The sequence below is a fragment of the Acipenser ruthenus genome, chromosome 5, assembly GCF_902713425.1.
Source record: "Acipenser ruthenus chromosome 5, fAciRut3.2 maternal haplotype, whole genome shotgun sequence".
Taxonomy (NCBI): Eukaryota; Metazoa; Chordata; class Actinopteri; order Acipenseriformes; family Acipenseridae; genus Acipenser; species Acipenser ruthenus.
The window spans coordinates 10,127,602-10,151,831 of record NC_081193.1 but is presented as its reverse complement, the minus strand read 5'-3'; the positions used below and the strand labels follow the sequence as shown (position 1 = coordinate 10,151,831).

At 36.5% G+C, this 24,230-nt stretch overlaps 1 protein-coding gene across 6 annotated transcripts in view; it reads left to right on the top strand.

Moving 5' to 3' along the window:
- The first annotated feature begins 1,967 nt into the window (after positions 1 to 1,967).
- Positions 1,968 to 24,230, top strand: part of LOC117402932 (rho-associated protein kinase 2-like) — a 54,861-nt gene continuing 32,598 nt past the window's right edge. For 3 of the 6 annotated variants that reach the window (XM_034004620.3, XM_034004619.3, XM_059023629.1), the window contains exons 1-4: positions 1,969 to 2,898; positions 21,853 to 21,934; positions 22,391 to 22,491; positions 23,509 to 23,646. In XM_034004620.3, the coding sequence (XP_033860511.1) occupies positions 2,800 to 2,898; positions 21,853 to 21,934; positions 22,391 to 22,491; positions 23,509 to 23,646 (420 nt within the window). In that variant the 5' untranslated portion in view covers positions 1,969 to 2,799. Of the gene's footprint in view, positions 2,899 to 21,852; positions 21,935 to 22,390; positions 22,492 to 23,508; positions 23,647 to 24,230 lie in introns of all 6 variants that reach the window. The other 3 variants (XM_034004617.3, XM_034004618.3, XM_034004621.3) reach the window with 2 other exon arrangements.

Here is a 24,230-nt window from a genome sequence, read left to right as displayed (position 1 = left end):
AAAAACCTGCACTGAGACAGCTTCTAAATTGAGCATATGAAGAATATATCCAGCAGGCTTAATTTTTCATTTTTGACTCTAAATGTAAAAATAAAAACCAGTTAATATGTGTTTCTTCATAAGACAATTAAGGACTACTCATTTTGATGTCCAGATTGATGGGGAAGTTATTGATGAAGTCTCTGAAGTTACATTTTTAGGAATTATTATTGATTCACATTTGAAATTTGATAGACACATTAAAAAGGTTAGTAGGACAGTTAAAATGAACTTAGCACATTATAGACATATTAGGGGTAATTTAACCACCAAAGCTGCTAAACTTTTCATGCACACTATGATCTTTACACATATATCAGATTGTATTACCTCTTGGTCTCAAGCAAGTGAATCAGTAATTAAACCAATACGTTCTCTATATAAGCAAGCTCTAAAAATCTTGGATAAAAAACCTGTGAGATACCATCACTGTAACATTTTGACTAAGTACCAGTTGCTGAGTTTTGATAATTATGTCAGCTTTTCTTATGAGAAAATGGTATTTAAAAGTTTGCATGGATTATGTACTCCACCCTTAAGGGAATTTATGAAAAAGCTCTCTGAAGATACTAATAGACTCACAAGGGAAGCTGTATGTGGGAATTGTAAAATGGACAGGCGCAGAACAGCATTTGCCCAAACAGCTCTCTCTATAAGAGGTACTTTATTCTGGAACTCACTTGTTTCAGAAATTAAGGTCTTAAGGGATTTTAAAATATTTTTTAATAAACTTAAGGTTTGGTTGAAACATAATTAATTATGCAGTCATTAATTTATTCAGGATATAGTTGAATTTGAATTGTGTATATTTGATATTTATATTATATAAATTGTACTGTAACTTGATTACACTGGCAGCAGTGTGGAGTAGTGGTTAGGGCTCTGGACTCGTGACCGGAGGGTTGTGGGTTCAATCCCCAGTGGGGACACTGCTGTTGTACCCTTGAGCAAGGTACTTTACCTAGATTGCTCCAGTAAAAACCCAACTGTATAAATGGGGAATTGTATGTAAAATAATGTGATATCTGTATAATGTGAAAATAATGTATAATGTGATGTCTCGTAACAATTGTAAGTCGCCCTGGATAAGGGCGTCTGCTAAGAAATAAATAATAATAATAAATAATAATAATTATGTAAGCTGTTGACTGTTATGTACTTTTAATAGGTAATTTATCATTTTAATGTTGTATGTATTTTAAATTAAATATTCAATAGCAGGTTATTGCTATAGTTTAGAGCAGAAGTAATATAGAGATTTATTACAATGTCTGCCCAGGAACTATCAATGGAAATTAGCCTACTGGCTAAATTGAAAATGCAATGCATCCTGTGTCATGCAAGTGACACATGTTATAATTGTATGTGTCCCTGATAAATACACACAATCAATAAATAAATAAATAAATAAATAAATAAATAAATAAAATGGATGGACTCCCAAATCCTCTACAGATGTTTGAGATTGATCACTTCTGTCTGCACTTATATTACTTAAACATAATTGATAGGATATATCATTTCTTTAAAAGCAAAATCATTTTATTACCAAGTTCCATTATAATTGGATAAGGGGATCAACAGATATATGCAAAATTGTAAGTGTGACAATACAGCCCAGATGGACTGGACAGATGTACAGACATCTCCACATAATAATAATGCATGTGCTTAATAAAACCCAAAAGCAGACAGGAAACCGCAGGTTATCTCTAGATAAAATGCAAGATACAGTATGTGACTCATCTAGTCGATTAGAATAAATGAGTTCTGTTGACGAATGTAGTTCGGGGCCAAAGAGTTGTCTTGCGGTCCTTCTTAATTTTAAAACAGAACTTCACGTCACACGATGTGCAGGCGGGTCTGTTTGGGAAGCACAAGATACAAATATCGAGTGACCGCAAAATCAGAAAGTGTGAGCATGTACTGAACTGGTAGTAAATTATATTCCATCCTACAGCATCATCGATAGCGCAGTCACTCAATAAAGTTTAGTGAATGAGTAAGGCCAATGCTATTCTTCGTGAACAGAATACCTTCGGTTTAGCGGAGGAGGCTGTTGAATTCATGGAAAGAGGAGGGTTGTGGGTAAAGGAGGCTGTGTCTGTGTTGATGTCAGAAGAATGAGAGTTGGAGAAAAGTATGGAGGACAAGAGGAGGTAGCACTTATACCAACTGACATCATGTAGAAACAAATTACACTGAAAAGTTGAGGAAAAAAAGTCTTTTTCCGACGGAGGCACAGCTGTCAGTATCTGAAGAGATCGGTTTGAGTTAAAACGGCTGCTTCACTCGTTTCCCAGCGGGAATGTGTTTGGAGTTTACATTGCATTTGGTGAAAAAGAAACATTTTTTTTTTATTGTCATGCTTGTTATTGAAAATAATACATTTGAAATTGACGGGAGAGCCAGTCCAGTCCGCCAAAATTGGGAGAGCAAAGAAAACGCCCTCTTGCTTTGAGCTTATTAAAACCCTTTATGCCGGTGAAACAAGTACTTTTTCAAAAATGTTAGAGCTTTCCCATAGACGCGGTGTCGTTTGGGGCAGTGTTTAATTTTTGTCGGTTTTTTTTTTTCTTTCCCCCACCCTGACCAGAGACAGTCAGTTTCTCAGGGCGGCCTCTCTCAGCCTCGTTTTTTAGGCCCAGAGGCACTGACTGACAACAAAGAGATAGTTTAAAAGAGAAAATTCTCAGGATTTTGATCAAGGAAAGGATTACACTATTTGTGGAAAGGGACATACTTGTTAAAACTGTTAAAATGTCGGCCTCGGCGGAGAAATGTGTAGAAACCCGGCAGAGACAACTGGAAGCCATGATCAAGGACCCCAGGTCTCCGATCAATTTTGAAAGTTTACTGGTAAGTTTTCAGTGTAATGATTAATATTTAAACACTTAATGTTTTCATTTCATTTTCTTTCAGCTTGGCGCTGCAGCTAAGCGTTACAGCATAAACTGAACTGAGCGAGGTTTCTGGTTTTCAATTCTGTAGCCCTCTGTCTTGCAATAAAAATAGGAATGACACACCTCATTTAGAAATGTACAAACAGGAGTGGTGTGGGTTTTTTTTATCTGTTTAAAAATAATGAATGTCCTCATTCATTTGATTTAAAAAAAAAAAAAACATTTGCATTGACGTGAGTGCATGTTATGCTGGTTGGTGTCATAAATACAGTGACTGTTTTGTTTTTGTCTTAATAAACAAAACAAAGATAGAAAAATAACACTACTGTAAGATCTGTCTCCGGACTGTAGCTACAGTAAATCGCCGTAAAACATACGTAATTACATACCGTTTTAAAATCTAATTTGGTATTTGGAACGGTTTCTTGAATTTCTGATTTAGAAAGTAACCAAGTTAATATTTACTACAAATATTGTTTCCTAAATTCCATTGTGTTAAAAAAAAATGTTTTAAACATATACAAAATTTAGTCAAATACATTACTGGTAACTAAATTAAATAAAGAAAATATAATCAATAAGTTACGAGTAGCCCCCAAATTAAAAAAAAAAAAAAAAGCAGACCGTAGTTAAGCAGTTATTTAATTTAATAAAAATACTGCACCCATTTGGCAAATCCTGAAGTATTTCAGTGTACTATGAACTTTGTCTCTGAATGGTATAGCTATCAGCGATTGAAAAATGATGACCTTTTAATAGCTAAACAAATCGATGTCTAATAGTTTGTTCAGTGGTTTAATATAGGAAAACAAACCGAACCAGATGAGTTATGTGTGTTGTAGTTTTAGCTGATCTGTAGTTTGAAAGTTCGTTTCCCCAGGGCATTTTCTGTGTGATATTCAAATCGCAACACTATTTAATAGGGTGACTTTAAGTACGGCCTGTTAAAGCCTATTATATTAGCTAAAGTGGGTAAACACTGGTAAATGTATGTCAATATAATGTTACATTCAGCACTTACTGTAGCAGAACACGTTAAGTATCAACCATTTTAAAAATGTATTTTCTTGTTTATGTTCATCATTAAGTGTATGGGTAAATCCACATGAATTGGGTATTTTAAATTGGTCTTGTAACAGTTAATTCAATATTACTCAATAGGCATGAACATCAGGACGTTTTAGACCAGATCTGCAGTTTTACAGACACTGTTTACTGGTACCAAAATATTGTCTGTGTGCCTATATGGCATGACAAGCAAACTGGAGGCATAACAGGGGTAGAACTACTGGTCTTAATAGTGTAATACTATACCTTGAGGAAAAAGATAGAGTTGGGACAGGGACCATGAAGATCTATTCTCTAGTGTCCAAAGGAAATTAAGGTAAGCCTCCATAACAAGATTTTGGAGTCTTTTGTAATAAAGGTAGCTATTGGACTTATTAAACTTAACATTGTCATACTTTTGTTTTTTATTGAGTAAAAAGGACTTAATTCTAGTTTGACTGATTTGAAGTTTTGAATATATTGAAAGCCTATTGAGCCGGGGTTCTGAATACTGTCCTACCAACAGGTGAAGGTCTTCCCTTTTGGAAGAACTGTAATGGATGCTGACCTAGTTTAGAACTCTGTTGCTTTATCAGTTGTATTATACGTTAATGTAGTTTACTCAGTTTTGTATTTTCTGTCAAGTAGCTTCTTGTATACATATCAGGTCCAACAAAGAAGACAGACTTCTGCTGTATCATAAAGGAAAGATAGCACTGTCTGCACTGTCAACTCAGTAAAATAAGTAAATCTAAGTTTGTTCCACAGAATGTTTCCTTAAAAAAAAAAAAGCTCTTGCCTTTTTCCTCATGTACAAGATGACCCCAGTTAGGCACAGCTAGAAGGGGGTTAACCTAACACAGTGCAGTAAATATCACCAATGTGTGTTCTCAAATGAATATTCTCATACAGTAGATCTGTTAATGATGTATAATGTATGTTAGACCAACTGTTTTTATAGCTCCTTGCTCTGTTAACACAATTGTATTAACAGGGTGATTTATGGCTTCTTGCTCTCTTAACAAAACAGTTGCCTTCTAGACCCCCAACTGCAGTGCTTGATTTGGACCCTGTTTTTGGCAGCCAGCATATGCGGTATTAAAATTCCTCTGTCATATCACATTCAACCGAAGAGTGTTGAACACCAGAGAAAGGACTAAATATGGTTTTGAGTCAATTGCCACATTGTTGTTCTACACGTAGGAGTGTGTCAGCTCCCTGAACTCTTCGTACTGTTTCCCATTTTTGTTATATTTAAGTTGGAAAATGTAGGTGAATCAAAGAAAACATTTCAATTTCAGCGAGACAAAACACAGCAGATTGTGCAAGACGTAGGAATGCTAAGTGCTCTGCGTTTTCCCTCCTGCATCTGTATCATTTGTTCCATTCTCCACTAAATTTCAATGAAATCTTTGGGCATATGCCAGCCGTAGTAATTTGAGAACGTATGCATACAGTACCTTGTGGTAATTCATGTGGACATGAACAAGATCCAAGGTGTGTGGGCTTTGTAAGAATGCATATTATACAGCACCCACCAAACCCCCTCGTCCAGGTTAGTTGAGTTATAGAGAAACTTGTGAAAAATACTTTACAAGTTTCAATATCATACAAAATCCAGTTATTGTTAAACAGCTTTTCAATTGATCTTTATAGTTTTGTACCTGATGTCGACTTAATACTGTAGTAATGCAAAATGGCTGCTATGGTGTGGTGTGGAGGCAGTACAAGATGCAGATTGGAGGCATACACCCTTATTTAAAAAAAAAAAAAAAAAAAAAGTGTTTCTTTTTAAAGTAAGTTTTTGTTTTTCTAGTTGATTTGTTAAAGGATTGGTCCTGTTCTAAGGGTGAATTGTAGATAAGTGTTTCTGTCCACTTAAATATGTGCTTTCTAAATGAACTGTCAATGCAGTGCTTACAAATCATGTCATAGGTTATTCATGATTTTTTTAATTTAATAATGTAGTAGTGTTACGCTCTTTACTTTCCCAAGTAGTGTTGTTCAGGATTAGAAACTTGCACTACATTAGTCTTTTACCCAGTCCTGTTTTTCAGAACTGCCCTCTGAAATATATTGCTTAAGTAATCAGGAGCCAGGAGTTTGATCAGTCAGACTTCTGTTAAATAAACTGTTCATCTGCTATTGCTGAATGAAGTCATCCTTTAGTGAACCTACAGATTCAGGTGAAGCTTATTTGAGCTGTGTTGAGTGCAGCCTCAGTTCGGAGATGATATAGCACCAGCCTGATTGCTTATAGTCCTGGAGTCTGCAGTCCTGGTGCAGTACAAACTTTGCAACAACTCTTAAGTTGTAAAAAATAATTAACAGGTTACTTTATCATAATCGGTAGGTTCAGCCTTTTACAAAAACTATATATATATATATATATATATATATATATATATATATATTATATATATATATATATATATATAATATATATATAACAGTTCACATTAACTAATTAAAAATAAGACACTTATGTCAATGCATCCTTATGACATGCACTGCTATCCTTTTGGTCTGGTAGGCAATGTACTGCCCAGGCATAAGTGGTACAGTTCAGACTAATCGCGTTCCCTATTTCACATCAATCTCTGCAAGTGTGATTTTTGCTGCTTTGAACAAGAAGAAGAAACAACACTGCACTTTTTGCGGATTCAAATAATACTTAAATCAGGAGATTTGCCAAAGAGTTTGGTCTTGTGTGAGCCATGTTGTCTTTTCTCTACCTTTTATTCTAAACGGGCTGGAGTCAGCACCTTGAATCTAAATTGCAATCCTTTCCACAAAATACTGTTGGCAAAAGAGATAAATTGCTGACTAATGGCAATTCAACGTTTACTTAGCAGGCATATAATGGAGTCTACATTTTCTTTTTGGTTTAGTACAGTAGCTTTGTATTTAATGAATTGCAAAATCAATTAGTACAATACAGGGCACAGTCAGGCCATGATTATAGCTATTCAGGGAGTTCATGTACATTTTCAGTATTCTCAAAAGCTTCTGATATTAGCACTTAACATCAATCATTTGACAACAATAAGTGATCACCTTTTTATTCAAGTTTAGTGGGCTGCAGCTGACTTGTGCACATTTTGCAACATACAGTAAAGGGCATCTAAGTGCTCAAGGGCCTTGGTTTTCGCCTCACCTTGGACTTCATTTTAGATTAGTGGTCAACCTTTTAATTTTGCAGATCATGCTGTTACTGTACATTTCTTATGGTAAAATACAAACTCAAATAAAAAGCAAAGCAACTGTTATGAATGAGTATGTATTGTTTTAGCATTCAAAGATGTAGGCTACAGTTCTGAACTATTTATTTGAACATCTTTATTTATATAAATGACAAATGTGACAGGAAATCAAAATCACTTTTTTAAATACCTGTATTATCTTTTAAATATCTTTTTAAATACCTGTATTAATCAACAAACTAACAGTGCAGTGTTTTTTTCTATATATTTGTATGCCAGTAAAAACCTAATTTGTTCTACCATTCACTTGACTCTAATGTGTGTGCATTGACTGATTTAATCAACTACTTCATCTGAAGATTATTTTTATTTTATTTTTTTAAATCTTAATGTTAATAGAAAACAAAACAACCTTTAAATTGCAAACAGACAATATCTGGAATTAAGCTTTGAATTCAGTGTCAGTTGGTGGTTGAAAGCAGGTAGGCAACTGAATTTTATTTAAGACTTAATATTGAAAAAAGAGGGGTACTTACAGTAGTATCTAACTTTTTGTGAAGAAACGTTTCTGAAGATTGAAATGGCAGAGATGGTGTAGAGTAGCAGGGTGGGTTGAATGAGGAGCTGCAGGAAGCTCAGGCTTCTGTGTCACCTATTGCATCAGTCTCTGTGTTTCTTGGATTTGTGTACCATTCTAGACATATCCTGAAGTGGAAGCGTAGCTTACATAGGAGAAGGTTGCTGAAACCTCAGATGTGAAGAAGACACATTTTTACATTTTACCTAAAGAACTGCAGTGTAGTGTATCAGAATCGTGGGGTACTGTACACAGTATGGTGGTCATGTATGTTCTTTTGTCACACTTGCATGTATACTGTACATAGAGGAGCGCATATCCACTTGTTAGAGAGCATCACAACCTGAGGGTATACTGGTATGTACTGTAATGCTGCAGCTTGATTTGTGGATTCGGTGGGTGTACTGTGTAGGTTATCATGTGGATTGAGTTTTTTATGATTTCACTGATATGTAGTTACATCAGGTGGTGGGGAGCTATGTTACTGGTCTAGGGCCTACATTTGTTCAATTTATTTTATGCAATTTAAAAAAAAAAATATTATTATTTTTTTAAACAGACTTGCTGAATTCCTCGCCCCTCCTCAATGTTTTTTTTTTTTTTTTAAATTGCCTAAATGTCTATATCAGAATGTAAGGTTGGTAAAACACCAGACACACCTGCCTTCCTGGTTATTCTCTTTTTTGTTACTCAGTACACAGTACACGTGCTAACATGCTTAAAATACGTTATTGTGGTCATAAGTCTGTTAATCACACGTGCAATGTCAAACCCTGGAGTGTGAACATTACATTTTACAGTGCCGCGTTGCAGTACAACAGATTAAATGTTTGAAGTATAAACCAAAACTATTAAGATGCCTGATTGAGCATTTAATTTTAACTACACTCTGTCTTCCTAGAGACCAACTACTGTACCACTAAATGAATTCCTGAGAGAGCCCCATCTGGATTTAAGCATTTTTAGAATGCAATATCATTATGTTTTGCACTGCCCCTCCTTTTTAAAGTATGCATAAAACTATCACTCCTTGTTTTGCTAGTCTTAAGACATAGTCACACAAGCAACTTTTGTTGACGGCAACAAGATGATGACAGTTGTTGCCCTGAATCATGCAGTGGTCACATGGTCAACAAACCTACAGTCAACGTTAGGGCGATTTAGCAAACCAATCATAAACATTGTCACGTGAATAAAAATGCCATCGTGAAGGAAGGCTGCTACAGTTGTGCTTCTGGTACTGAGAGCTGGGTTCACCCTTGGGTAATGAGGCGTGGCGATCTAGGCTGCTTTAAAAAACTTAATGAAAGAGGACGTCGCTAGTTTTCAAAGGCAGTTCTCCAATTTAAAAAAAAAAAAAAATCACTATTAAAATAAAACAAAATGTGGATAAATGTGGGTATTCTTATAATTTGATGTCCTGAAATGGAAATATTTGACAAAACGTCAGAAGAATAAACAAATAAGTCTTAAGCTGTCTACACTACCTTTTGCGAACAGTGCAGTTATGTATATTTATAATCGTACCCCATACTATTGAAACTAGAGCAGGGTAATGAAAGTAAAACATGATCTTATAATAGGATAAATGCATAAAAATACATATAACTAATATTATAAATGCCAGAGAGAGCCTCCCCAAATTCGTCGGACAGCTTTTGAAGAGTAGCTTCCTTTAATTCCTGTTTAAAATAATTGCTGTCTTTTTTTGTTTGCCATAACAAGCGATTTTTATGAAAGAAGTCTGTCAGCCTTATTTTTAAATCATGTGTTCCAACATGCGTTGAACATGTGACTGCTCTGAAGCAGGATTGGCTGGAATACATTTTGTTGCCTTCGTGTTGCCAGAAAAATACAACAGAGTCCTATTCTGGGCAGTAGGTTGCCAGAACGTTGCCCTATTGTCGACTTCGTGTGGACGGAGCCGGTCACACAAGGCAACACGCGGGAGACAACTGTTGCCCTCTTGTTGCCGTCAGCGAACGTGTGTGTGACCAAGACTTTACAGTAAGCTATTTGAGCAACTTGCACACTGTGCATCTTGCCATTACAACAACATGGGTCATTATAGCTGTTGGTGAGCACGTAATATTCTAAAGGATTATGTATTGTGACAAGATTTGGTATTTTAATTATTTTGGGAAAATTGAAAGTCAGATGTTGGATAAGGTAAAGTACTGTACAGCAGTGGTAATTTAAGTAAAAGTACCCAAATACCCTCAACAACTAGAAGTTGGATCCAAAAGTACTAATCGTGGACTGCTCGTTATTTTTATACCCATTTTTTTAAAACAATTATATCATAGAAAATAATTAACACCAAGCATTTTAAAATACATGATGTATTCATTTATTCTTTTTGGATGTCTTGATTTCGAACTGTTTACACAAGGCAGGGTTCTACTGAGAGTGATGTCTCTTGTACTGTAGCCTATTACAGTAACTTTTCACTCTTAACACGTTTTCAGACAATGAATGACTAATGATCTTAAACAAAAGGATTATTTTTGTTTGTTTGTGTGTTTGAGATAAACCGCCAACCTTAAGGCTGTTCTGCTGAGAATCATCTGTTCAGCATCACAAATTGTAATCCTTGTCTTTCTCAGTGAGCATGAACACTGAGTGATGTCATCCTCTGTCTCTCTGGTTATTGAAGAGACTGGGTGGTAATTAGTCAAGAGGATTGTGAACACTCAGAGTGTATTAGAGGTTTATCGAGAGAGGATGAAAACGAGACCTGGAAGTGGACCATAAAAACCTGTGGCTACTTTGTGAATCTTGGATAAAGTAGATACTTCTGCATTGACTATTTTATGTAGAGGCAGGTGTGGCTAGAAATCAGCAGTTTTTTTTTTCTGTAATCATAGGCATGCAGTAAATACATTATGTCTCCTAAAGTCTGAATCCTGAGTTGGGTCATTCAGTTTGAAATGTTACATGACAGCCTGCAGTTTTTCAGTCTCCAGCTAGGGTTCAGGGTTATGAGGCTTGATCATTTTGGCCAAAAATAAAATGAACGTTTCACGAACGACTTGTGGTCTTTTCAAATTGTTTATTACAAACTCTGACACAGTACCTCACCAGAATTGAGCATATACTGTCGTTAGACCTTGTATGTTGACAAGTTGTTCTAAAAAAAATAAAACAAAATTCTACTGCTTCAATTACTGATATATTGTTTCCTGTTTGTCTAACCTTCAAGAATTTCACTGTCTCTGTGGAATGTTAACTATTCACTGTCATTGATCCCTTCATTCCAAAATGTCATGTTCCAGAAAGTCAGTACTTGCTGTATGTGTTCTGTAGAGTTGAAATGTCATAGCCTCACATACATTTCTAGAATGAACAACTGACTAGCTGAAAACTAGTTAAATGACTGCTTTAGGGACCCTTAACCCATTAAGTATCATTCTCTTCATTTGAGGACAGAATTTTTTTGAGCATTTAACTGGCATCTACCTGTTATTTTATTTCTTTTTTTTAACTATATTGTTAAAATAACTTAAATTTTGTTAACCGCAAAAAGTGAAGTCTAAATGTGATATCAAATTACATAAATAAAGCTTGTGTGCTGAATTTTTTTTAAATAGATTATGTAAACGTTAATGATCAAAACTGTGTATTGCTAAACCCAGCATATATTTTGTCAAACTGTATGTTATTTACCTGATAAACTTCAGTACCATTGCATCTTTCTAGCCATAATTAATCGGTATTATATTCAAAATACACTGTAAAAGCTACATCACCTTCGGGTCCTGATGGACATTGATGTTTCTTAATATGCAATTAGAAGTTAAATATACTGTGTAACTTTCAGTTCTGGACAAGATGCGCACAGAAGCAAGAAGGTAACAGCAACTGGGGTGGAGTTAATTTACATGATTTTAAAGTGGCATAGAGGAAAGAGCTTTAAAATGAGCACAGAATGTAGCTTTCTTTTTTTTTTTTTTTTTTTTTAGGTCAGAACGATTTGACTTCATATCTCAGGGAAGTAAAGATCACATCGGCCCAAAAAAATCAATCTGTCAATTTCTAAATATTGTACCATCAAGTCCACTGACTTATCAGTACGTGACGTTTTGGCTGTAGCAATACGGATGCAACTGCTGTAATATGAGAGTAATTGAGTCTCTTTGTATATGTATAAAACATTCCTGTTAATGCACTCTGCAAGGGCTTGTCTTTAAATGCCTTTAAGTTGACTGCAGCATGTAATATTGAGTTGGGAAGTGGGGACCTATACAGCCCAGACTGAAACAATTGTTTAAAACTTGGATTTAACCTTCAATAGGTGAAAGATAAATTGCATTATCAAGGGTTGTCTCAGACTACTGTAGAGTAGTTGAATTTGTACAGTATTTATATTATAGAAGACTTTTAAAAAGCCAGAATGATTTATATTCTTAAATCTATTGTTCTGGGTTTGAGGCAGTATTCATGGTATACTTGAAGTTCCCAGCAGCCCCTGCGCTTATTAGAGACCCGGTGAGTATTGGAGACCGGCAATTATTTGAAGTTTTACAGTAAGCTTGCATTGGAGGAGCACCAACTGCAGCAGACTTAGGCAAAACAAAGCTTTATTTAACAGTCACAGTTCCAAGCAAGTTATCGGTCACATTTTACTAGTACTAAAAGTAAAATGTAACTTAAGTTTGTCAAGTGACCCCGGAGATTGGTTGTGCCTCCATGATGCATCAACAGTTTGCATTCAGTTTTTTGTTAGATCGTCTGGGCATTTAACAAAAAAATCCCAAACAGCAGAGGAATTTCGAGACATTTCTTTCAATACAGCTTACGCTATACAACGCTTTGCTGTTGAGATGGCGAATGAAGAAATTAAAGGTTTGCCTCTGGATAACACAAGCAGGAGGGGGGAGGGGCAGACAGTGCTAAGTTTTCGAAATTAAAATGATTAGTGTCAGCGTATATTTTGTATGTTTCAAACATATTCTACCATAGCACTTCTTGTACACTGTCTTGTACACTAGGTATTCAGTACATATTTGACTGAAGCACTACAACCGCTGTAGGTACCACCCCAGTGCTTTGGATACTATACCCTGCTCCATACACAGCAGTGGCGCCATATAGAGTTGCTACGTATAACAATTTAGCAATGGATTTTAATACAACAACTTTTGTTTACATAATATGCATTATATAAAGCCAAAGATCCAATTTTTGCATGGGAGTGACATTTAATGTGTGATTTATAGTATTCACACATTGTCAAACAGTTTCTGTTAAGAGAAAAAAACAGTGCGTGAATGCCACGTGATGAACCTTTGAAAGTGTAAAACTACCTTTGAATTCCTGGCTAGCGAATGAACCTTCGAACACAGCCCTAGTCTTATTGCTTCTCATTACTTTCCTAATTGTTAACAGTATCTAAAGAAATCCAGCAACGTTTACTGTGCAGTGTATGCCTTTTTGTTAGTCTGGTGCTACAGTAGGTTTTGAGCAGAGAATAGTCTGTCTTTATTTAGAAGGTATATTTATTTATTGAAGGAAGCAAATGAAGTGCAGTGGAAAGTCTGAAATGGAACCACTAGTACTCGGCAACATGTCATACCTATTTTAGTCTTCATTTGAAAAATGTTGCTACTGTTACCATAACTTATTGTTTCCTTGTTATTTGAGGCACACAAATGATCCTTACACATTTTATTTTTTATAAAGTAGAACAATATTATATTTTAATAAACATCAAAGAGCACTGAAGTACCTGTCTACCGTACTTCCATCTACAGTATGATAATCACAGAACACTCTTTGACATATTGTAGTATCCTTCTACTGTAGCTGGTACCTTTCCAAGTGCTTTCCACTGAGCATTTTGGTGCGCATTGTTTTAACGTCTGGCAATATGATTGATACAGACAGTGCGGTGTGTTTACGTCCATAAAAATACTGTTTTCAGTATGATACACATCTACTGATAGTCGTTTTGATTTTCATAACCGTGATACACAAGTTTGTATTCTCTCAATGGCGGAATTTAGTGCTACGATTTACACCAGTTGAATGCCCTGGTTCTTTACAGTTACACTGCTGTATTCTATGATTCTTTCACTAAAGTACCATTGCAGGTGATGTCCAGTAGAAGTTACAGTAGAAGGCTGCCACATTGTCTTAACCGATCTTATTTTTTCTGTACAAACCGTTGGATCTGAAATAACATTTCCCTTAGATAATGCCCCTAGGGATGCTTTCTTTTTGTCTACTGTCAATGCTCCTTCTTTGTCTATTTTTTGCTACCTTATCTATTTATTACAACACTAGTTTAATCCCCCTAATGAAGTGTCCACACCTGTAGTGGTTTAACTAGACACTGTGACTCAAATGTTTTTTGTTACACTTCTTGGCAGTCTTTGTGGGTATCAAATGTCCTGGATAATTGTGTTTTGAATGGTAATAGGGAAGTGATTTTATAGGGTAAAGTTGAAAAAGGTTGAATGTCTTGAACTTGCACAAGCTACAGTATGTTTATATTTGGTTGATTGGTAGGTGGGATGGGGGAGAAAATGGTTCAACTTCAGCAAGTAAAGTAAAGCAATATGTATTGTACTATTTATTTGGTGTGACATTTTCAAATAAATACAATTTCTACTACAAATTTGAATGTCCAAAAACAGCCAAAATATGTGGGTGATTTAAATGTCGTTGTGTAATTAAGATGCCTGTAAAGTAGGCCTCATTTGCCTGTCGTGGTTTGTTTTCCTTAGAAGAAGGCTCTATCCACTAACATTATCACCAGGTTAAAAATAACCCGACCAAGGACCCTAAAACTTGGCAGCAGCAGCTAGCAAAAATATTCAGGGTCGGCATGGCACAGTAACCAGATCAGTGGGCAATCTCAAACTGACATGCAATACGCTGCTGCACAAATACACTTTCTGTGGAGGATGACCAGTTCTGACTTCAGTGCATTACCTAAAATGAAAACTTTCCTTTGTTTGACCGTTTAGGGCTTTTTTGCGACCTTTACATGTAGAGTTTTGAAACTATTACACTTTATTCTTGGATGGAAGCATCTGCAACAAACTGGTTCCTGATCAAGTATGAAATGTAATCATTACCAAATGGGAATTTATCTCCTAAAGACCCAGAACCTGAACAGTATATTGAAGCTGCCTGTTGGAGCCTGTGACGCAGTCATGCCTGCCCCTGAGGGCATATAGGGACTGCGCACACAGATCTTGTCATCATTTTTCCTTTCACCTGACGGGAGAGCCACAGACACATTACTTCTATGTGCATATTGCTTGCTTTTGTGTAATTTTAACGCTATTAAATGCCATACTTTTTAATGTTGTATTAGTTGTACTAATTACACATACATTTTTGTACTCCGTGTGTTTTCTTACGTCCCGCAGCGGTCTTGTTCCCCCAGGGACCAAGCAACTTAAGTTGGCTGACTTGTGCTCTCTTACAGGCTGCTTAGCTTCGGTTGAAGTTGAAATAAAAGTTTCATTTTTGTGAATGAATGTAATATATTTTAAACTGTAATTGTATTACTGTTTTGTGTGAGTTTTTTCTCTTGTGCATGTTTTTTTACAGAAACACGAACGTAGCTGCTGGGCTCAGCAGCTCAGCGTTGACCGAGACACGTGCTTATGGTTATGTTTTACTACAGTCTAATTTGGCACATGATCCATTGTTAATCTTTAGTGAAGTCAGCTGAAAAACCGTCATTCATGCACTTTCTGAAGGGTTGATGACCTTTATGCTGGTTAATAACGTTTGTGAAAATGTGTAAGAGTAGGGTTGGGACCATTTACGGTAACTTGGTAATATCGTATTGAACAGAAGTCATGATAAAAAAATTGCATTATAAAAATAATTGCGGAGTTATCGTAAAATATACAATATTGTATTTGTTATGACGATTTTTAATAACAGCTGAATTTTGTATGCTATTTTTTATTTAATTATTCCACAAGTAATTCCCAGTGTTCCATCTGTTCTAGTAATATTGGATTAGAATGTCTTGTAGTATATTAGAGCAGCCGCCACTTCTGCCCTAACAATGACCCAGTGGTTGTGAGGCTTTGAAAGCAGCAGTAATCACTCCTTCAAAACCGCTTAACAAAAAAACGCTATAAGTTCAGTATCTGTTTGGGTATTCTTGGAGAAAATGGAGGTACCCTATGTGCGCAATATGCTACACTAAGGTTATACCAACAGAAAACAATTGTGGACTATTTTAGAAAATAGCAGGTAAGCTATTTTGTTTTTTTGCAGCCACACGTACACTGTAAACTAATCTATGTACATTTGAAACGGATTTATTATTTCTTTGTGTGCCGTATAGCAGTATTAATGTGCATGCTTTTTATTTTTATTTTATTTTTTTATTTTTTTATTTATTTTATTTTTTTAAACCGGACACTTACTTATCCCAGGTAACCTGTCCTCGGTTTAGCGAGGGACTACTGTATTTTATATTGTATAACCAGCGGAATTTAAATGAACAAACACCACAATAATTGCAATTATCGCAGTTTTTCTTTTTATCCTGCAATTCATTTAATATTCTCCCAACCCTAGTACAGAGTGCCTTATTTGAGATGCGTTAGGCATTGCAGTACATGGAGTCACTGATCTGCTGTACCTTACTGTAATCTGAATTGGCCATGTACCTAATATATACTGCATAAAGGGATGTTGCAATGTACTGTAGATCTGCATGTTCAATAGTGGCCAGACTTGCTAAGGACTTGGTTGTTGATCTCTGGGTAAAGTATATGGAGGCTTTTTATGTCGATAAGATTTTTACAGAGTTTATTACTGAGTATAAATTTTGAAATTTCAGCCATGGAAAGGGATGAATGTCACTGACATACAGTAGTTGGTACAGTATACATATTTAAACCACTTTTCCAAATGTGATTTAAATCAATGCTAACCCGATATGTAAACTGCTCATCATTGTGAGAAGCGCTTCGAGAAATGCTTCGGGAAACCGAAAAGGAGGGGCTACCATCCCAAGCCAGAGAAGGAGGAGAAGCTGCCTGCCCGAGAGCCAGAGAAGGAGGAGGGGCTGCCTGCCCGAGAGCCAGAGAAGGAGGAGGGGCTGCCTGCCCGAGAGCCAGAGAAGGAGGAGGGGCTGCCTGCCCGAGAGCCAGAGAAGGAGGAGGGGCTGCCTGCCCGAGAGCCAGAGAAGGAGGAGGGGCTGCCTGCCAGAGAAGGAGGAGGGGCTGCCTGCCCGAGAGCCAGAGAAGGAGGAGGGGCTGCCTGCCCGAGAGACAGGAGTTGCTGTCCTGCGTGCCAGAGAGGGAGGAGCCACCATCCCGACAGCCAGAGGGACAGGAGCTGCCATTGGTACAAGTGGTACCACAACCATGCCCCACTCAGCAGCCACTACACATGCTGCTGAGGGGAGCGCGGCGTAAGCCAGACATGCCTATCAGCTACTTATCCAGTGGGTCCATCACTGTTGATGCCAGCGCCACTACTGGAGTGCCCAGAGCCTCCCTCCGGTGCCACTGCTGGAGGGCCCTTTGCAAGCAACACTAGCAGTAAGCCCGGGGCTTGCATCAGTGCCAGCACCGTTCTCTGGAGAAGAGCCCCAAGAAGGGACAAAAGGGATGGAGGTATCGCACGCCGGTGCCGTTCTGAGGGGGAGGATATGTGACAGGGAGGACCTTGCCACTGGTTCAGCTGCGCTGCTGCTTAGTAAACAGGAAGGCTTGCCCGGAGCTGAGCTGATCGGGAGGTCCTGATTGGCTGGGGTGGGTGTGCTCGGGGAGCTTACGCCCGTTTTACGAAAGCAGCAGTGCTGGCGTTCAAAGCTACTGCACGGCCATAGCTATGTTTACATCGAGGAGGAGAGCGTCCGCTCCGCAGGATAACTACTACGGAACCCTTCAACTGCAAGATGGCACCTGTGATTGCACTGTCTAGCCAGGACCGTCAGGAAGACCCGGAGTCGGCGGGGGGCCAGGACTTTGGGAGCAACAGTAGTAAGTCAGTTTAGGGGATTTGTTCCCAAACTTAAGTATAGAGAAGGTTTGTAGTGTAGTAGGTTCCTGGAGCGGGACGTCTCTTTTAGTGGTGCTAGCGCTCGTCTTGTCTTTTCTTTATTAAATCCGGCGCTAGGATTACCATTGTTGGTACCCTAGTGTAGGGGCCTGTGTTGTTTTATTAAACCTGTGTGCCCGTGCGGCGTGTCAGCACCTGCTGCTCTGGGTCTGATTCGGTATTATTCAGTGGCAAGCCACGCAAGTAACATCTCTTTCTCATACAATTTGAGATAGTGACTACATTTGAATGCATGCTTGTGTAATTGTGTTACTGTAGTGACCATGGTATTGATCTGTAACCTAATATGGCTGCCATATTTTACTTGCTGTAAGTTGTTGGGACAAAATACTTTTTTATTGTCTTATGTTTTTGTTCAAAAGAAACACAAAAATATTTTTTAACATATCTTGCTGGAATTGGCTCATCTGTGACCAATGTTAAGAATATGTTAGTCGTATGTTCTTTTATTTAAGAACAGTTATTTTGTAATCATGTATTTTCATATTTGCAAGCATTTTTAATGGGACAAATACTGCATGACCACCTTAGTACTGTATGTTGTCAATTTAATGTTCAACTGCTTTCCTGTTTGTTATTTTGCTGCAGTACCTATATGACTGCTAGGATGGATTTGCAGTACAGAAGAAAGCAAAAATGGTATTGTAGCCCATGTATTTAAATGCAGTACATACACTAAACATTTCATGGTCAAGTCATTGTTGTAGGAACACTTTGAGTAGACTGAAGTGCATTTTTAGGTCAAGCATTCCATCGACCCCACCCATAGGAAATCCTCCTTTGCTGTCTAGCCAGTATCAGTTAGTCTGTACTGTAGTGCTGCAGATCATGGCCTTCACACCAGACTTGTAATCCTATTAAATTTATTATTATTTTTTTTTTAAATCTGTGTTTATCTAGTTATTTCTTACGTTTTTTTTCAAATCATGTTCATCAGCTGGCTTCCAAATACAGTAACATTCTAGTTACTATTAATAACCACACAGCATAATATACTGAAACCAAAGTAATTGCCTTGGCAGAAAACCACACTTTGTTTTCAAGCACAATTGCTTGAGAATTTTTATTCCCAAAATGTTGGAAAGCTGACTTCAGAGAATAACTTAAATAATTGAGTTATACCACCATACTAATTAAATGTATATAGCAAGTTTTAAGCTTAGATTTAAAAATACTGACACTCAGCATCCCGGATTCAATTTGGAAGTGAGTTCCAAAGTGGAGTATAATAAAACATAAGCCACAGAAAAAATGTTGCTTAAAATGCAAAATTGTTGATCGTGGGAGAAGGAAAGGGATGTGCTTCAAATACAATACAGTATGTAATATATAAAAAACAAAACAATCAAAAAAAAAAACTATTTAAATCCTGTTGTAATGCTCACTTGTAGGGGCCTAAATAGTCTTATTTGGTAATAAGTGTATTTAACAATGATACAAGTGTAAAAGTTTTATTTTTTATCCAAATTCAGTTAGATATAAATATTTCTTCATACTTCTCTTTTGACTCATAGTAAAACCTAAGAACATTTGAATCAGACATCTTTGGTTTGGTTAATTACAGATGCATGTTTACAAGTTTGACAAGGAACAACTTCCCAAGAAGTTCTGTGTATTTGCATTCTTTGCCAAAGAAAGTTTCCAAAATATTCAGGCCAAACAACTTTCTGGCAGCCTCTGATATCCTCACAGGCCATAAACCAACTAAAACTGGGCAGCAGTGGAACAACCTTCGTCGTATTCCTTCTTGATGTATTTTGTAAATGAGTGAGTTGAAGGTGAAGCAACATGCTTAAAACCACAAACGGATTTGGTTTCAACAGCCGTTCCTCATCCACATGTACAGAGAGACAACTTATTCTGTAGAACCTTATGAAAATAGCATCCATTCACCTCTATGAATTGGTTAAAGACATCAGTAAGATGTTCTTAAATGGTTTGGTTTTCAGTGTTTTTTTTTACATTTTATTAGTTATTGTCCTATTTTAAATGACCTGAAATTAGGAATTTTGGACCATTTTGCCCGTAAGTGTAACCCTTTCTGCACTTGCAGGTGTAATTTGTGCAAGTAGGATCTTGGTTCTAACCTAAATATTTGTTGCACAGATTATCCCCCCTCTTAAATGAGCGTTGCATAAGAACTATTAAGAGGTATGTCATGGAGAGTAACACTGGCATGTTAACCACTGAGAGCTCAATCATTAAAAGGGTTAATAAAGATAATTGAGTAATCTTAGAAACACTACAAAGATTCCCGCGAGATTTTTTACTATCTGTATTTCTGTCCTCAAATATCCTTGGAATGATTGCTCAATAACAGACTATTTCCTGTTGCTTAATGTATCTTGGGGATACTGTAATTATTTATTTTTTGGAAGCAAGAAAACTGCTGTCATCATGGTATTATTGCATTACCGTCCAGCAAATGGTGTGTTCAATTACAGTATGGTTTTTGCCCTTTTTCAAAATGTGCTTAACGCATTTTACAGATTTCAGGTTTTTTTTTTTTTTGGTCTTTTTTTTTTTCCTTAAACCTGTAAAGTAGTGTCAAACAAACTCCTCCAGAAGGTGTAGAACAAATTCCCAATTAGGACAATTTCACTATTGCCAAAAATGGCTATTTGTTTTAAAGATGCTATTTTGAACCCGATGGTGGGCGTTGGAACACTGGCTGTCATAGAGAAAGGAAGTGAACGGTGAAATCGGTACAACAACACATTTCCTGGCTGAAATGAATTATCTGCAATGCCCTAGACGAGATGTGTCATTTCCTGGATTACTGAACTGTGACTTTGACATTGAAGTTTTCAAACTATTCATCAGCCACCTATTTAGCAAGATAGGTGTAGGAGTGCGGACCGACTGTACTGTGTGTCAGATTTTAATGGAACAGAAAGGTGCTGTAAGAGTTGAGAATTGGGAGGTGGGGATTCCTGTGTTTGGAGCACAGTGGCCCAGGCAAATAGTTTTCTCTCAATTGTGACTAGTATTTGTCCATGCATACACAAAAACCTGATGGATGTCCCCGTACAATGAGAATTTTAGATTTTCGTAATACGACTGTACAGTTTTTATGTAAGCAGGCTAGAATGGGTCACTTTGTGAAAAAGGAAACCAGGCTACCTTGCATAAGGAATTTTCCAAAATTACAGAAGTAGAGTGCAGCACTAATTTATTGTGGTCCTTTCTATTCGGGGGTTGGTGAATGAAAGGAATCTAATATGCTGGCATTAAGACACCATTCTGGCTTGGAATCATTTGGTTAGTTACATTTGGCACTTTCATGTGATTTAAAAAAACATTAACAATTGTATTAAACTTGATTTACATATTTAAAAAGCCTATTTTAAGATCTTTCTTCAGTACAAGTCCTTGCTCCTAATTTTCATTGCTCTAAAGAACATGCTCTTGATTAATCTTGATTTTATAGAAGATATTAATATATGAACAGCTGTAAGGATGTTCTGTTTTTTTGTGCTTTGAAAGTTTGGTTGCTTGACCTGAGATACAGTATTATTAAAGTTCCCTGAATTCCACTCGGTATAGGCTGAGTGAAAAATAAAAATCCTAAACAATTTTAAAAGCTTTTCATGAGCTACAGTAAGAGGGTTGTGAACCCTTCCACAAGATGATCTGTGCCCATATTAAGCAGTCAGTACTGCAAATACACATGTGCAGTAGTTGTAAATTGTGGTCTGAGTGTATTTACTTTCTGGGAAAAGTCAGGAAATTAAACTTGATTATACAGTTTAGGGAATTTGTAATGCAGACCATTTTTGTCTTGGGATTACACTGGCACCATCTTCAATTTTAAAACGGCAGTAATCTTACTAGTTTTTTTAGCCAACTGAAATTCTTTAATATGTTCATAATATATTTCCTAGAAGACATCTCATGGTCACAATAAACGTTTAGTACAGAATAAAGACCATGCATTAAAGTAAAGTTATTGGCCTTTTAGAACATGTTTTCCTGTAATCAGTCTGCTTCTGCTATTTACCCTAACGTGTTTATTTTTTTCTTTTTTCTTCTCCAGGATTGCATGAATGCCTTAGTTTTAGATTTGGACTTCCCTGCACTTAGGAAAAACAAAAACATAGAAACATTTATAATGAGATGTAAGTGCTTTTTTAAAAAAATTACTTTGTTCATATTGATATTTGTTGATATATTAAATAGTGCCCATACTAAATGCCTTAAACACTTCTACTGTACCTTGGCTATACTCATTACTGTAGTAAGTACTGTAACAAGGCATGTATATCTGAAATGTACTGTAGTAATGTATGTATTTGCCTACTGTATTTCTACAGTACAGTTCGTTTCACAAAATTAGAATGTACTAGCTTTGTATTCCAAGTGTGTGATAATGGTACCATAGTACAAGGCCAATGATTGTCTAGTTCCTCAAAATATACCTTTAATTCTTATGGTCACTGTAGGCATTGGCATAATTTGTAGTGTTTTTGGGTGGGATTTTCTTGTCATAGACAGCAGCATACTGTGTAGTGCTATGTGTGATTCTGTATAAAACTTTTTTTTTTTTTTAAATCTGACTTTTTTTTTTTCTCTAGATGAAAAATTCATGGGAAAGATCCGGGAGCTTCAAATGAAAGTGGAGGACTATGATGTGGTGAAAGTAATCGGAAGAGGGGCTTTTGGAGAGGTCCAGCTGGTAAGAAATGTTAAACTCTAATGGCAAGGGTTTTTTTTTTTTTTTTTTGTGCTACATTCTAGATTAACCAACTGGTCTCCAGATACAGTAATACCTTTTGCTTGTATTACTGAGCACTGTCAGGAGAAGTATTTGTGTAAATCTATTTTTCACAAAATATGCTTGTTTACAGTAGAGGTGAAATTACGTGTCCATATCCACCATGATACAATGCGAAAAAAGCATTAATGTAGTTGCGGCTTGTTCTCCAAATGGTTTTTGAATGATAAAATAGTTAAGTTTATTCAACAATCTATCAATAAAGTTTGACCTTTTCGGCCTAGAAAGTGTACAGTATATAATTAATGATCAATTTATCTCACTGCACGTCAAACAAAGTAGTCCATCAGGAACATCACGTATCACGGTAAGGATTTAAAATGTACTTTATAAAAATTAAATAGTGGTACTGAATAGCCCTTCGCTAGGTAATATGTTTTGTGTGTCGTCGCCTCCCTCTCCCCCCCCCCCCCCCCTTGCAGAACCCAAGTCAAGTGTTATACTGTTTCGTGATGACTAAGGGGAATTCATACTGCTGCTGGTTAAATCAGTAAAATAGACCCCTGTGTGGCTTAGTGGTGTTTTCTGCACTGTGTAGCCTCATAGATTCCGTTTGTTAATGATTTACATCACAAAAACCTTTAAGCCCTCTATTAGTCAGTTCAGACCCTTGCATTTTCTCTATTTTTGAATATATTATTACAGTGATTCAACTGCAGTGTGTAACAAAAGAATGTCTACTATCAGCATGCCATTGCCACAGGGTCCCTCTTGCTATTTATGTTTTAAACTGTTTAAGTCATAACAGGAGAATTAATAGTTTTCAAAATCATTACTTAAATGTTTTACAGGGGATTGAAATGATACAAGTGTAGTTTCTTCGATAATTTTGTCGTTTTACAGTTCTGTAGCACTTTTTTTCAGGTGTCCATGTTCATTTTTTTTTTTTTTTTTAATAGTCCATGCTTTTTATCATAGGTGCGGCATAAAGCATCCCAAAAGGTTTATGCGATGAAGCTCCTTAGTAAATTTGAAATGCTCAAGAGGTCTGATTCAGCTTTTTTCTGGGAAGAAAGAGATATCATGGCTTTTGCAAACAGTCCTTGGGTTGTACAGGTAAGATCACTTTGTCATAGAAACAGTAGGAAAACCCTTGACTGGTTCAGTGGCCATGTAGTAAAGCTCTTAGTCTGAACATTGAACTGAAACACAGTGCAAGTAAAGGTCATAACTACTGTACAAAAGAGCCGTACTCCTTTGCACAGTCTCAACAATCAGTAATTGTGCTACAGAAGACAATACTGAGCAATTCAGTGTTATACATTTCTTTTTTCCCCCCATTTAGTAACTACTGGTATTACAACTTCACAGGTGTAAAAAAAAGTTGCACATGGAAGACATTTGTTGAAACTTTTTTCTACGAGACCATGGAGTGTTATGTTTTACCATGGATATACATTTACAATACTGTATAGTAATGCTTGTGCTTACATAATATATTACAGCATTAATGAAATAAACTATACCATTTAACATATGCAGTATTATGTTAGCGCAAGTATTATCGTGTGAGGTTATGGGACCAGAGAAACAAATACATTATTTGTTTTAATCACAAAATGTTTACCAAAATAAAGTAGCATTGCTAAATCAAATGCATTGCTAAATCAAAAGGTAAATAATACTCAGAACAACAAACA